Here is a 16,057-nt window from a genome sequence, read left to right on the forward strand (position 1 = left end):
ATTAGCACCCAGTAGGTGATCCGGAGCCGTCAGCACAGTGCGTCCTCAAAAGAGAAAACCTCAGAGTGTGTAAATTGTCCTCGCTGGATTACTTTGCAAAGTTCAAACTCCAGGCTATCACCCGAATACTGTTCAACCCAAGCAGAGTCCCACTTCTCTGGCTTAGCTCTTAAACTGGATGCAGGGGAAACAAGGTTTTTACATCTTGCACTAGCACCCAAAATAACACAAATCAAGTCCTAAAACAGGCCAGTGACCAAAATGCATTTGTCATCATCCTGGATTGATCAGCTGATATTTTATTCATCCATAATCGCCTGCAGTGGAGATCCTTATCATCTTGGAAACTTTATTTGTTTACTGTAACTTCCATCAGGTTCACGGTCTACTCTCCAAACCTCTGTATGAGTATTTATTTATTTGGTTGTTTTATACCGTCGCATATTTCTTGTTGTATATATCCTAATATCTGTATAATCGGTGTTATTTCTTATTAAAGCAGTGTTTATTGATTGGTTTGTAAGAAAACAAATAAAGATCCGGATATGGGATCTGTTTCTGGAAATGTCTTATTATAGATATTGAGGGTATAGCTTCCTGCAAAGGGTAATCAGCAGATTCACCAGTTTGTGTTCTCCCTAATCTTAACCGACCCCAACTCGGTCAGGTATGGTCCGATCTGTGCTGTGACGTAAAGCGGCGCCACTGGGAGACACGTGCAACACGGACAGACCAGTATAGATGCTCATCAATCAGGACGCCCAGCTTAGGGGATGAAGGGAAGTGTCAAAGGGATTTTGACATTGTGATGGAGAGTTTTTCCGACTGAGACAACCAAAACACATCGGCTGTGCTTCAGGAGCTAAAGCGGGTCGTCCGCTAACCATTTACAGTCGGCGGTTCGATTCCTCCCTGTGCCAGCGGTGTATGATTGATGTATGATAGACAAGTGCTGCACATGTGTGCAGGTGAATGCTCTAGGTGTTCATCAAGACTATGTAATAAAAGTACTATATAAATTCAGACCATATATACGTAGCAGTGATAGAAGAATGTAGTACCTTACCTTTTGTTTCTACACATGGTTGGAAGAACTGCATCCGCCTCCTTATACCCATAATCCCTTGTTAATGGCGGTTCATAGAGCTAACGACCTCCAGCAGGGTCACATCAGGGACGGCGTGTTAGATCAGCTGAAAAGCATAGATTTCACAAAAGATTACAAGGCAATAGCACAATGTTCAAAAGCGCTGATAACATCTGTCTTTTCTGATATCAGACAGCTGTTTCTAATCTTTTCGCGACACCATAACATGTTTTGAGTTTGCTCGAGCCTCCTTTTGTTTTATTCTGGGACTTGCTGTTTATCGGCAGCTGCTGCAGCGGCGGCGGCGGAGGGGCATTTGACTTTGCTGCAGGAGCCGGACAAGTTCACGGCCAGAGGGTCAAGGCAACAGGGGCTGCGAGGAAATGAGGATTAAGGGATTAACTGAGGCCGCATTAGCTCCGCGCCAATTAGGGTCCCACTCTGCCTCCCACTGGCTCCTGCCGCCGCTCGGCCGAGAACTAAAGAGCCATTTGACTTTTTTTTGTAACAGATTAGGATGAAGCTGGATGCTTTGTTAACGCCGCAGCAGCAACAAGCTCGGTCCTATCTCAACTTTTGTTTGTCACTTGTATCACCTTCTTGTCCTAAATTATATTTTAAAAACTTATCTGTAACATTTCTGCTAAAAAAATCATTTTTGGCCCTTTGATTAAGAATACTCCTGCAGGTAGGTGACCTTTGACCTCATCTTTAGTTTGGGTTGTTGGATGAAGACATGATTCTCCCACAGTTCGATATTTTGCAGGAAAGAAATAACACAAACCTAAGAAATAATCATTATGGTTTTACTGCCCTCTGGTGGCGCTAATTATAATATCAAGTACATACAAATACTGGACTTAAAGTATGAAATGTTGATATAGTACCAAACGTATTTATAAGACAAAGTCAACAAATTTGAATTAAAACCATGTTTCTATCGTGATTTGAATGAAACTGACAACATGACATGAAGGTTGCCGTGAGCAGCTCACACACACACAAGGCATCGTCCCCTCGCAGATATTTATATCCACTCCCAAAGATGGCACTGGGCAAGGTAGAGGAGGGGGTGGGGGACAGGGATTGTATGTGTCCATCCTGATGGGCACAGACAGAGACGGGACGGGACGGGAGGGTCCACCTGGACTGCTCACTCAATGGAAGCTCACAGCGGGCAGCAAAGGCCACGGGGTGACCCTCAGTCTGGAGGTCAACAAGTAAACACCGGTCACCACTGACCCACAGTGTGTCCATCAAGTTCATCAGCAGATAATCAAAGTGGTTTTGAATGAGGAAGATGTCACACTCTTCTAAAACTTGGTCCAGTTTAGATTAGGTCCAGCAAATGGAATTGTGTCCTTGAAGACAAGTAGAAGACAACAAAAGTCTGGTATCCTGATCCTAAAATAATGATGTATGTGCCGTCAATCAGGGCCTTAATAAATAAAACTCTTATTCTTCTCCAGTTGTTTTATTTTCTTTAAAGGAACACTATGCAACTTTCACTGAGCAACAGCGCCCTCTGCAGCCAGTTATGAATAGTTCCGCTGGGCTCCATGACCAAGCTATTAAGGGATTTTCATATCAGTGGATATTACCCATGATCCCCCAGTTTTCTGAACCAGCAGGGCTGCGGCTAAAATAATTCAGCCAAACTGGAATTGTTCATATTTTAAATATTTTTTGTTATCCGAGTTGAATATTGAAGATAAACGCTGGCTTGTAATGGATTCTAAATCTTTTTAACTGATCTCAGTTCAGCATTACCCTTGACCTGAATGGACCTGATTCCTATGACCTATCACAAGTCAGGGACATATCAAATCCATCTTAATCAAACTGCTGTATTTCAATTTGAGTTCAGGAGAACATACTACTTATAGGCCTAAATAATTATTTGTTTTCTTAATAAATGGAATAGTTTTGGCTTTTATTGAATTTTATTCTCTTTTCTGTATTTTATATCTACTTTCTTACAGGCTCTTTGCCACCATCACAAAACGTTACAAGTTTACATCTTTCATTAACAAATATGATTGATTTTGATGTGAAATGATTGATATCGACCCCACGGGGAGCCCCACGTCGGTCGAGCCTAATTCTGTGTCCTCCAGGCAACAACAGGTGCCCCCTCAGGCTCCACCTGTCTTCCCTCTTCTGCAGTGGCCTGGCGACCTAGAAAGCAGCCGTCATTCATTACTGCTGGTATGTCGATCCACCGGGGGCCGGCCGGCTCAAGCCCCCTCGGTCACCGGATCGGCGGCACCTGCTCGGCCCCGGGTGCTATTTTCACCCTCAGGATAAAGTGATGTGCAGCCGCCGCCCGCACGACCCCAGCAGCTCCAGTCCGACCAGAGCAGCGCCAGGATGAAGTCCACCGGCAGCGAGCCCAGCGCGCAGCCCGACGGCTTCACCTCCGACCTGGACGACCTAGACAGCAGCAGTGACAGCTCCGACGGGAAGTCCACCGGCGGCTGCAGCCCGCGCAGGGAACCGGGGGAGGCTGAGGGGAACGCGGGAGCGGCCGGTGGAGGTTCACCGAGGTGGAGGAGGAGGCGGAGGCGTAGCAGTGGAGGTGGAGCAGGCGACGGGGAAACGAGTCTGCCCGGAGCGAGCAAGCAAAGGCAGGCGGCCAACGCGCGGGAGCGGGACAGGACACACAGCGTGAACACGGCCTTCTCCGCGCTGCGCACGCTCATCCCCACCGAGCCATCCGACAGGAAGCTCTCCAAGATCGAGACGCTACGCCTGGCCTCCAGCTACATATCCCACATGGCTAACGTGCTGCTGCTGGGGGAGGACTGTTTGGACGGACAGCCCTGCCTCCGCTACCAGAGCATCCTGCACGGCACCGCGGCGCTCAGTGCGTCCTCCCTGCGCCCTATCTGCACTTTTTGCCTCAGCAACCAGAGGAAACTGGTGAGTGAACATTCAGCACAAACTCTCCTGCGCCACAGAACCACCTCGGGGGTTGATTCCTACGCATTAACAGAATCGAAATGTCGTGCGTAAAAGTTGTTTTACGCATGAACAGAAATGTCGTGCGTAAAAGTTGTTTTACGCATGAACAGAAGTAGAGTAAAACGAGGCGTTCCAAAGTCACACATCCATGAAAAGTGTGCCAATAGTAAACCCAGTTTTGTTACATTGTCTTAATATTGGAAATACGATTTTAAATGTTTGAGAAGATGTGGTTCAAACACGACTTGGATTAATTGGGGTGCCACCTGTTGCTCCAGTGATTGACAACACAAAATGAAAATACGCTGTGGTGCGTTCAGGGGTTTGTGTTTTGCAACCTGGGTCACCGGTTTAACCTAAACTCAATGTTTCTTTTAAGGATATAATTTTTGATCACTCCTCAAAATAAAATATATGGTTAGAAATAGTGATCATTTTTGTTGTTTGTTTTCTATATAGAGTTAAATTATTTAGGATTAAGCTCAAGAGGGGTCCTTAGATCAGTAAAATATAACACTAAATCAATACACATTTATACTTATGAAAGTGTTTGCTAAGTGATGTTATAGAAGTGTAACCATGTAAAAATATTGATAAATATAAGAAAATTAAAAACAATACTGGGTGAAGGATCATTTCATACCCTAAATATGTCCCTTTGCATGTTAAACTGTATTTTCACTGTCACATCAGCAACAATTTGAATTGTTCCTCACACGCTGGACAAATTCGTTCATCTAATGAAGTTTGCAACGTCTAATTTCTTGTAAATATCAATTTGATAATCGGATGAGGTATAATTTCATGTTTTTCTTACACAAGTCAAACAGACATTTGTTAAAAATTAAGTGCTGTAGTTTTTTTAACTGCCTCGTTCTCCAAGGTTCAAATCTTAACTTTAGTGTAACTGTGTTGATTCCTAAAACATTGAAATCTGAAATTGACAAATATTAAATGTAGGCGATATTGTCATTGGGAGGTAGGTTTCATTTCACAATGCTTTAAAGTGTTGTTTCTTTGCTTCCACAGCTCAGAGATGGAGGGAAGCACTCGGCAGCTGTGTGAAGCGAAGCGGCTCCGGACAGACGAGGAGCAGCTCATCGTGATGTTTGTTTACATGTAGTCACGTGGCGTAGAAACGCACCTGTAGGACTCTGTACATATATAAATAATGTTTATTTTTGGATTAGACTAGAAAACCACAGACACGACTAACACTGAAAAAGCACTTTCTGCTCACGTTGGTCTGCTTCTGGAACCTTTATGTTTTGGTTGAGCTGTAACTTGAACCAGTGTGTAAAGCTGCACCTGATGGAGAGTGGGGGAGGGGGGAGGGTACTTTGGCCCCAAAATAGTACCGACCCCCCCCACTCTCCATGTCCGACTCCTAAAAAAAACTACCTTGTCGCCTACAGTCACATGAAGGACAGTAAAAAACCTGCTACTGCAGCGGTCGCTGTCAGTTGAGTTGACGCTGCCTTCAAGTGCTGTCCGAAATATCGCAATTACGCAGAGGGGGTCTTAAAGAAGCACCAACTCATCTATCGCCACTAGTGGTGAAGAGTTGGAACTTCAGGCTATCTCTGCACGATAACATGTAACATATGAACCTCTCAGGAATCAGAAAAGTGCTACCTCTGCAGATGTGTTTACTGCCCGCTCAGGCCGTAACTATGACGCAGAGATTCTTACAACACACCAAAATAAAAAGAGGTGTCTCCATCGGGAGGTTGTTTTCATGTGTAGGAATAAGACGGATCAGTTTTCCCTTTCACCTGCAGAGGGCAAACAAAACTGGAAATAAGACTGAAGGAAAGTCAGTTTAATGATGTGCCAAAAAGTTAAAAAACTTCTTGGATTTTTAGGGGAAAAGTTGAACCTCAGAATCTGTATAAAGTATCAATAGAACTTCATCTAACTCCATCTAAAAATTTTCTTTTGGCCTGAATTCAAGATGAAATATTGAGCTCAATATATTTGCAGTGTCGTAAAATGTTTACTTTTGCATTGTTGCACATTTTCTGTATCACATTGAAAACACAAAACTGGAGGTTTTTGTGCGCACATGAATGTGTGATGTCCTGGCATGCAAAGTACATTTGGGTGCCTTTTGCACTTTTTGGGGAAAATATATCAACACAATCCTTTTTACAATTAACTAGATCCCGACAGTATACAGCAAATGTGGATAAAACCATCCCAGGGAAATGTTGCACGCTACCTCAGACCTTTTTTTGAATATGAAGGCCTACCTCTAAATCTAATGTGTAACACGACTGTATAAAGATGTACTTGAATACCTGACGATTGTGTCCTTTGCACATCACAAATACTGATAAGCTGCTTGAAGAGAAATGTATTTTTGTACAATAAACATGAATAAATAGCGTTCTGCCTCATTCAGTGGAAACAAACGCTTTATAAGTGAGGTGTATGTGCACTAACAAGTGTATTGGGAAAAGATCTAATGCAATCCAGGTCAACAGCCAGAAAACCTATTTTTATGAGCAAGTGTGGCATCAGATTTTAAGCGATTTCTAGTCACTACTTAGAGGCTACAAACACTTCAAATCTAAAATGTACCTAATATCTTATATAGTTGTATAGTATAGTAGTCCCCAATTTTCTATATGAACACAATTTCATAACACAATAAGCATTTCAATAATCTTTATTTCATAAAAAAGTCAAATTGGTTTTATATCAGATTAAAGAAAGTAGAAACCAATAATGATCAGTTATCTGGCGTCTCACAGGGGTTCACGTCATCTGACAGACGGACCAGGATGACCTCGACAAGCGTTACAGGTGAAGTTTCAGACCAAACAGGAGAGCCAAAAACTTGTTTGGGGCAAAATAAAGCGTAAAAATAAAAAGGGGGGAGGATTTTTTGGCTGAGTCACATCAACACCTTCTCTGCCTCGTAGTTGTCGCATGGCAAAAAGGCAAACTTGAATCTTTACCAAATTCTAGTTTAGTACGAGCTGCGGCCAGCGAGATCCCGTGGAATGTTTTGTATCCAAATTACAGAAGGCATTACAACAATAATACCGCGATAATAATAAAGAGGGGAGAATCCTTAGTTTTCCACTTCCACCGTCAGCCACGACACCAGGTTACAAGTAAGGACAGAGCTCTTTATATTTTGTTTAAATAACCTTTAGATGGCATCGAGTGGTGGAAGGGTGCACGAGTGTGTTTGGGGATAAAGAAGTAACAGGAGGTAGAAGAGAGAGAGAAGGGAAAAGACAATCTACTGCTCCTTCTGCTACTTGGGGGGGAAGAAAAGAAGGAGGTCATCTGGTGACGGTCTTAGTCGGCGGCCTCCTCTTCCTCCGATTGAGACTCTGGAGAGAAAACAGGAGAAAAATACAGTTTATCGAAATTTCCAAACATTTAACAAAGTTTTGATTCGATAGAAAATTTGCTGCTGTTTTCATTAACAAATAATTTACCATTTTTCCTCAGACAACGGTGTGAACAGCAATATCCTGACTATTGACCTTTCCCTGTTTGTTACGTGATTTTAGATGCACGACAGTTTAAATGTTTTCTACTTTTCAGCACAAGGTGTCGAGTGCTAAACCGGCTGCCTGTCACCCTTGGCCCAGGCAGCCGATCAAATCAAGCAAAAGCAGGCTTTACCACTTCCTGTTTTGACGCCTGGTAGACCAGACAGTGGCAAATATAGAACAAACAATAAAAACTACATATATAAACAATGTTAGTTGTACTTAATGAGGAACTGTATAATTCAAGGTCACCCCATTATTCAAAAAGCCAGTGGCTAATGCATGCATGGTGTTGCGTGATCAGCCAAATGAATTGCTTCTGAGTGTTGCACAGTTTACTAGGCCGATGAACAGGCAAACATTAGCTAGCTACCGCATCACGTGTCAAATTATAAAACAAGCAAAAAGGTAGTCAGAAAATGCTGTTTACATGATGGTCTCAGATTATTGTCTTGCTCGGGTTAAAACCGGAATACTGGGATCGATGGAAACGTGCCCATGGTCAGAAAAATGTCAATATAACCACGACAGGACCTTTCGCTTAAAGCCACATGTTCAGTTTGCTCTTTTGAGACGAACTGCATAAATAATTTCTCTTGACAGCCACGTCAGATAAATCAGACGGACACAAAATGATCTGGTTTCAGCTCCATGTGACTGCCGGTCAATTATCTTCATCTTAAATCAAAGATTACATGATAATGAATACTACTCATAGTCCTGCAGCGCTACACAGATCTAACACCAAGATTAAGAATGCCATCATCTTGTGTGCACTTGCTCACTGATATTTAAGTCATGAGACAAATAAAAGCTCTACCTGGTTTATTCTTGCTGTGACAAGTCAAAATATGTGTTGGTGTAAAAAAGAAAAGGAGTCTGTTATTTACCTTCCTCTGCGTTCTTCAGCCAGTCGACAAATTTTTTCATCTGCTCGAGGAAAAAGCCCTTCCCCTTGACAAGGTGGGCTTCGGTGTACCATTTCAGAATGGCCTCTTCGTTTAATACGTCGGCTGTGAGGGGAAGAAGTGACATGTGTCAAACTGTGCACACATTAACTGCAGCATAAGCACAATATGAGAGAGATATGCAGTTGCCTGTAGCCAATTCTTCATTTTCAGGTTTAAAGTTTGTATATACAAGTTAGTTTGGACGTCTGAGTTTAATGACGAGTTAACAGAACGACTTTCAAAGTTGTCAGATCGCTGTCCAGGTCACACTATATGACTAACTGGCATCAGGGGTAGATACACTATCCGATGGTTCACTGGGAGAAGCCTCCGACTAGTTCATCTGGTACCTTTACCCTAAACTGCGCTCTGATGGGCTGTAGTGGTTTTATCTAGATGTGAAGCCTGCTAGAAATTTAGTCCGAGGACTCAGAGACGAGGCAAGGATCGCATCAACAAGCCAGACTTTAGGTGTTTTGCTAAACGACAAAGTTTGAAAGATTTAAGAAACTGAAAAAGTCCTCATACTCCTCAGTGTTAAAAATGAACAGACTTCTCATAATCCTAAAAATACTAAATTAGAAAGTAGATAATCATATTAGGTTATTGTGAACATCGCTCTGTGGGTGTGACACAAACCTTTGTAGAGGAGCATCACAATCTTTTCAAAGGCCTTCATGAAGTGGATGTTGTCGTAACAGTACTCCTGAATCTTCAGCAGCAAGGTGACCTCAGACAGACCCTGGGAGGTGAAGGCTTTCAGCAGAGGACTGTATTGCTGTGAGAATGCGAGACATGGATAAGAATTAGGAAAGTAAATCGATTTACGGCAGGATTACGTTCTACAGGTTTGAAACTAATGCAGAGCTTCTTCTTATTCCTTCCTCTGGCAGATTTCAACAATTTGAATATCACAAACAGTACACAGTCTACCAGAGCAGCAAGACAGGTTTGGACAGCTTCCAGATTTTGCTCAGTTTTCTATCAATGACTTGCTTTATTATAGACTCATCCAGTAGTCAGAGACTTGTTGCAATCATTCTTTCTCCTGTCAAATTGTATTAGACAGATATTGAACAGTTCAAATGCAGTAAAAAGAGCAAACAAGAGACCTTTATATCGATATTTCGAAGTATCGCATTTCCATATTTCTACAGAAGCCTAGAACGGACAAACCAAACACTAGCTCCAGAGAGGGCCTTGCATATGGTCACGTTACCTAAAGGTCACCTTAGGTTTTCCTACACGCTTGAAGGGGGCGTGATACTAGGGGTATCAAGTTTGTTGTAATATGCAACTTCAACACTAGATGCCACCAAGTCATCTAGTGTACAAAGTGAACCTTTGTACAATAGATTTTCAGGTTGTATGTTTAAACTCATGTCGTACCTTCAAGTGTTTGATGGCTTGTTCGGTCACCAGCTCTTCCTTCTTGTTCCACTCCACACCGCTCATCACAGCGGTCCAGATCATGCTGATCATCGCCTGCTCAGAGAGGCCAGCCTTCTTCATCTCATCCTTGGTGTAGACGATTATCTAAACCAACAGGGACACAAACGGGTCAGCGCGGCAACAAGACTCTTCTCATACTTATCTGAACAGTTAGCTCCCCCTTCATTTAAAAACATACTTTCTGTGACCTTACACCCACAAGGTCTGAATGAATGCAGGTCTGATTATTGCAGGAAGCCTCAGTTATACACAAAACACAGGATTCGACACGATTTGTTTTATCCATGGTCCCTTACAGCTCGAAGTTGCTCAGTAATAGGGATTTGTTCAGACAGCGACTATTTGGCAGCTGTGTTCTTGTTGCTCAACTTGAACAAAGCACTAAACGTATTACTGTTGAGCCTCTATCAACACTGAAACCGCAAACTTGTTGTCAACTTCATGACTCATTGTGCAAACACTGCCATCGTTCTGTTCACTAGTTAATGCCCGAGCTGCTGGACTGTCAATCAAACACAGAACTATGCTACGTGGCCGAGTCGGAAAAGTCTGTTAATAAAGAGAAACAACTTTCAAACAGCAAAATATCTTTGCTGTCTAAGTAGGAATACAAATAGGACATGATGTATAATTTGAAGACAAAACACAAATCAGGATGTTTAAAACAAACTTCCTATTGTCCACATCAGCACTTTATATTACACCCAACCCGTCTGCCGCCTCACCTCTTTCTGAGGTTCACCGTGTGCCATCAACTCCTCAAGCTCCTTCTGCAGCTCCTTGCGGTAACCAATGGATTGCTGGTTTCGGGCGTAGTCGGATAACTCCTTCAGCCCGGCGTCGGTGAAGTACTTAGAAAAATGCTCACAGCTCCGTTTGTTGGCAGGAAAGAGTTCCTGTGGGCCAGATATATTTTTTAAGTTAAGTTAATTAATACAAATAAAATGAGTCAACCTTGGTTTTCTTCAAAGGAATTGATTCCACACTCTAACATACAGCAGACAATTTTACCAGCCATTTTGGATATGTAACAGTTAACCTACCATCAGTCTGTTGTCCATGCCAACTTTGCGGAGACTGCCAGCAACAGAGTTGATGTCCTTCTCATTGATCCATGCCTTGAACATCTTGACAGCAAAGGCTGCAGATACTCCTAAGAAGAGAGAAAAGGTTGGTTTCCACAATCCTTTTAACTGAATATACACGAGTGCCAGGAAAGAAGAAAAACCCAAAAAATTACGAGACAAACACTCACCCTCCTTGACGAGGTTCTCGTTGAAGAGGCTGTTCAGGATGGAGGATGATACGTTGCCGTTAGCCAGCAGGATACCAGTCAGCATGGCCAGTTTGTTCCGCTCAGACTCAGTAAACCCCTTCAGAAACAGCAGCAACTACAGGCACAGAAAAAGATACACGTTTGATATGTGTGCAAGTTACAGAAGTTGTTAAAGTTCAGATGGTTTATGTCCCTACAGGTGAGGCGATACTTTCCCCATAGAGAAGTATGTCTTGCAGACTCTTCAATATTTATAACAAGTCATTATTATCTCAAAGCACTAGAAGACAAACACCTAAATAGTCGAACATGAAAATTGTCAATTGACATCTGATTGAATGAAAGTAAGAAACTTTAAAAAAGGCAATAACTTTACCGTATTATACAATTTAGAATTAACGGGTTAAACTATAATCAATGGTGACAACAACAAACACCTGGAAAATCTGTCCAGATCTAAAGCCAGGTAAAGAGAATAAATGGAGGGGCCTAGATCTAACTCCAGAAACTGGAGCTAGGGTTTTCAGAATTTTGAAGCGGGCGTCTGAATTCCTCCAGGTAAAAAAACCTTAGTACACATCACCTGAAAGATATGTTCACTGAGCAAAGAACAGGCATGAGTTGTGTTCCTATAACCCACTGCCCCCTCCCATTGGGTATCTTATTAACCTCTGAGGTTTTATTAGGGTAGGCGGCATCCTCTCTTCACGTCGGGACCAGACCCCTAGAGTGACCCCAAATGATAGATCCAAACCATTTGCTCAGAGAAACATTTAAACCTCAGGCTTCAAGAGGCCATAAAAACCAAGTCCCTGAGCAATAATCGTAATTGATCAATCTTAAAACACAAGTCTGTTCATCAAGTCATTATTACACAAATGCAAGATTCCCATTACACAGCTGGACGGACCTCAGTTCACCCGCCTGTTTACTGCGTGGTAAAAGCACCGCATACTGCCTTTGGTGGAGATTGAGATCTCTTATAACTTCTTTCTTCTCCCTCTCTTGTTATTCTCCCTGATACCAGGATCGTGCCCCGTTATTTTTTATTAAATATAATATTTTATGATTAGAGAATTGGCCAATGACTCAATCTGCTCCTTCATGTGCACAAATGCACTGTCAACATGATGAAGGTGCAAACATACACTGAACTACACATTATGAGCTTAGTTTAAAGATGATGTTTCGAAGCAGTCTGAAAACCTCACCTTCTTGACCTCCTCCTCGAAACCCTTCTCCAGGTACTTGTAACGCCTGATCAGCTTGTTAAAAACCTATTTTTGACAAAGAAAATGAACATTAATCAAAAGCTCTTACCCACGCAAGTCATGTCCTGTTATAATCAACGGATTTGTACAAACAGGAGCAAATTTTTACCTGAGCATAAGCTTGCATGGTCGGCAGGTCTTCTTGTGCCGTGAAGAGGCAGAACTCTGTGCGGGTCATGTCATCAGCCAAAGTCCCGCCTGGGGCTGTAGGGACGAAAATAACAATCTCAAGTAAAAAAAAAAGCTAATGCGTGGACTCAAACTCCTGCACACAACACATTTATATGAATGTTTTTATTGTGCTTCCAGGAACTTTTTAATATTCAAATATGTGTCTAATCTAAAGAGGCAAAAAAGTAAAACTTTGATAGTTCCTGACCAATATGGATTTTATTGGGAAAGATATCAAAATTATGGAGTGAAGAATCTCCAAAACACTTATCAGCTGATATACATTTAATTTCTTGCACTTTTTTCTGTAGGCTCAAATGCATAGTCCACCCAGCAGTGATGGTGAACTACTCTATAAACTAACCATCCATCTAACTTAGAAACATAATCGTCTGCTTATTCAAACCATTTACAGACATCAGTTATCGTATGCACACATGAGAGTAACTGGTATATTATGGAAACTCACCCAGCATTCCACCAGCCACCAGGATGTCAAAGAGTGTCTCTGCATAGCGGCGGTAGTCAAGCTTGGCGCCAGAGGCATCAAGGAACTTCGCAACCGCTTCCAAATCAGTGCCAGTTTGATTCAAGCCTTGTACGATACTTTCTTGAAACTGAGTAGGGTCAAATCTCTCCTTTTCATCTGTGGAGAGTGCACATGTTAGAAAAAACAGCCCCCAGGGACAAGGCAAGATGTATACATACAAAAGCAGAGGAACACAAAATGCAGCGACAATGAACACTGACCTCTTTTCCGCGTTTTGAAACGCTGGCCGGTAAGCGTTGGCTTTTGCTGCTTTTGATTATTCATAAAAGACACTCTGAGAAGAAAAGAGAAAGTTAATGTTTACTCAAGCCGTGCATATAATTCATTAAGACACAACTTCAACAGAAGGAGTTGCTCCCTTTAATTATATCTCCTGCGTTTGGGTGTAACGTTGGCACGTCTCAAATCAGTATCGAAGTTTGACAGCCTAAATTATTTGTGCACAGTTTCAGTTTGACGAAGTTGAATGCATGTATCCAATGGTGAAAAACAAAGAAAGAAACCAGACCAACAACTGCCCAAACCTGTGCCGCCTCCATATTTATCGTAAAACAATCACTAGGCAAATGTCTCTTCACAAGAACAAACTTGACCACGTTTTTTTGTTAGATTCAATCTGCAGTAACATTGGATCTTAACATTATTTCCCTTAATAAAAATGTATCGATTCTATAAAACATTTTTGTATTTTTAAATGGCACAAACATTTATGAGAAACCCAAATATATACTGTTTGCAATGAGATAAAATGTAGAAAAACCAGAAAGTAATCTTAATTGGAACAAGAAAAACACACTGGAGGGTTCTGGTCGTGTCTTTTTGTACAATCGATATTGTTAAGTTGATTTTTCACTATGCTAAAATCACATTTCATTCAACTGCATACAAATTGTAAATGTAAGGTCATATGTTGCCTGCAACCACACAAACTTATTCAAATAATGTCCACGTGAACAACAGACAACACGTCTCTGGCAATTCAATGCAAAACTCGCATCAAATCTTAACCTTTAAAACCGCAGAAACCATCACGCTCCAAATTTAAATTAAAAGCCAAAGCCGAGCTGTTGTGATTCCTACTGTGGTTTCATAATGGCAAAAATTAGCTTGAGAGCTGTTTTAATGAATGCTAACACAAAAGTAATGCGAGTCAAAACAAACAAAAGACAATGGCAGGAGGCCCCTTGAGCCGGGCTAACTAGTCCGTAGCTGCAAGTTTCAACTGCGTCGGCACGTGCGACTGTGGAGCACGACATTGTTTTATTATAGGTTTAAAATGTGAGGATACATATTGGCTGCAATGCGATAAGGGGTCTTTCATATACAGTTAGCTAATTGCGGGTTAGCACCGGCTAACTGCGGGCCTCGCCATGCGCCGAACTAGCCCTTGTTAGCATGGGCCCGCTAGCCACATAGCTACTCGGGTTTGGGTAATGCCATCACTGATCACACCACGACAACCACCGTATTGACACATTATGTGGTGAAAACCTGCATGGTGTCGAAATGCCAAGTGACAAAACCGGGATTAACACCGGGAAACCGTGCACGTGAGGGTAAAAGGAGGCTAATGCTAAGCTAGCTGGCCGAACCGGAGGAAAACCCACAGTTCGCCCTCGAGCCGCGTCCGTGACTGCAACAATCCGTGGGGGGTGATACAACCCCTCGTTTTAAACTTCCCCGCGTGGAACGTGATCGTGTGACGGTGACGAACGAGAGAACTCACCGAAATTAATGCAGATATAAAACGGTTGTGAACTAGGAGGGAATCCAAGCAAGTGTCGAGTGTCTCAGCGGCCCAAACAAAAAGAGCTTCCGTCAGGGTCTCTGTAAGCGCCTCCCACTGCGCATGCGCACTTTAAAGGGGCTTTCCAGTTAAAAAAAAAAAAAAAATGTACATGCCCGAGCACGCATACACGCATCCGCACGCACACATACAACCCCTTCTCTCTCTATAACATTTATATCTCCAGAGCTGCAGTTTAACAATTATTATTATTAACAATATTAAATATTACTAATGATTTATTATGCGATCTGTTGCTGCTTTCGTTAATAATCAATATTATCTTCACACAGTTATTAGGGCCCGAACACTGACAGGCACTGACAGACAGTGAGGCCCTATTGAAATTGTAAGGATTATTATTATTTTTCAGGCAAATTAATTGGCTTTTTAACATGCTCAAAGTGGTGAAAATGTTTGTGTCCTGGAGAAATTTTCAATGGGTGTGGCAAAAGTAAAAAGTAAAGTGCATATATATATATAAATATATATATACGATAAGTAGTCACAATTCATCATGATATTATGTGTACAATACCTGCTGACTTTTTCAATTTCTCGGGGATTTAGCACGCTCCAGGGTCAGAGAGGGCAGGTCAAATATATATCTGTCCCTGGAGCATGCTAAATCCCCGAGAACAGATTGGCCATCATCCGGCCACGTCAAAATTCCATGGATAGTTCAAACAATCAATCAATCAATGAGTTGATCACCAGGAAATCTATTGGCCACCATTCCCATGCTCTAGTGCATTCCCATGCGAGGTCTCATGCTTTTCTCTGTTGTATAACATACATGCAATATAATTGGGAGATTAAGCAAAACAAGATGATTAAGATGTGACCTTTACTTCAAGAAAACAGTAAATAATAACAATTAACAAACAAAAGAAGTAATTGGAGCAACTATGCTGCTTTATGGCTATGGGAACTGGAACCATTTTAATTGTCAGCCAAAGGGACGACATGTGACATGAGCGGGGGGATTCAGTGCATAAAGACCTGAGAACCCGGAGCTTGACATTCAACCACATCAGC

The 16,057-nt window shown here is 42.1% G+C and overlaps 2 protein-coding genes across 3 annotated transcripts; one reads left to right on the top strand and one right to left on the bottom strand.

Moving 5' to 3' along the window:
• The first annotated feature begins 3,457 nt into the window (after positions 1-3,457).
• Positions 3,458-5,116, top strand: si:ch211-246m6.4 (transcription factor 15). The gene is made up of 2 exons (XM_053417239.1): positions 3,458-4,009; positions 5,081-5,116. Exons 1-2 carry the CDS (start codon positions 3,458-3,460, stop codon positions 5,114-5,116), a joined length of 588 nt encoding a protein of 195 aa, XP_053273214.1.
• Positions 5,117-6,706: 1,590 nt separating this feature from the next.
• Positions 6,707-15,119, bottom strand: bzw1a (basic leucine zipper and W2 domains 1a). 2 transcript variants are annotated; one of them, XM_053417252.1, is made up of 12 exons: positions 14,960-15,119; positions 13,434-13,507; positions 13,153-13,329; positions 12,622-12,716; positions 12,453-12,518; positions 11,221-11,356; positions 11,009-11,118; positions 10,691-10,861; positions 9,903-10,049; positions 9,153-9,291; positions 8,454-8,576; positions 6,707-7,398 (listed from the first exon to the last, which is right to left on the bottom strand). In XM_053417252.1, the coding sequence occupies exons 2-12, from the start codon at positions 13,495-13,497 to the stop codon at positions 7,364-7,366; spliced, it is 1,263 nt and encodes a 420-aa protein (XP_053273227.1). In that variant the 5' UTR covers positions 13,498-13,507; positions 14,960-15,119; the 3' UTR covers positions 6,707-7,363. The 2 variants fall into 2 exon arrangements, with proteins under 2 accessions (XP_053273227.1, XP_053273228.1); XM_053417253.1 differs by lacking the exons at positions 13,434-13,507; positions 14,960-15,119 and having other exon boundaries at positions 12,711-12,716; positions 13,153-13,230.
• Between the last annotated feature and the right edge of the window lie 938 nt (positions 15,120-16,057).

The sequence above is a fragment of the Pleuronectes platessa genome, chromosome 24 (assembly GCF_947347685.1).
Source record: "Pleuronectes platessa chromosome 24, fPlePla1.1, whole genome shotgun sequence".
Taxonomy (NCBI): Eukaryota; Metazoa; Chordata; class Actinopteri; order Pleuronectiformes; family Pleuronectidae; genus Pleuronectes; species Pleuronectes platessa.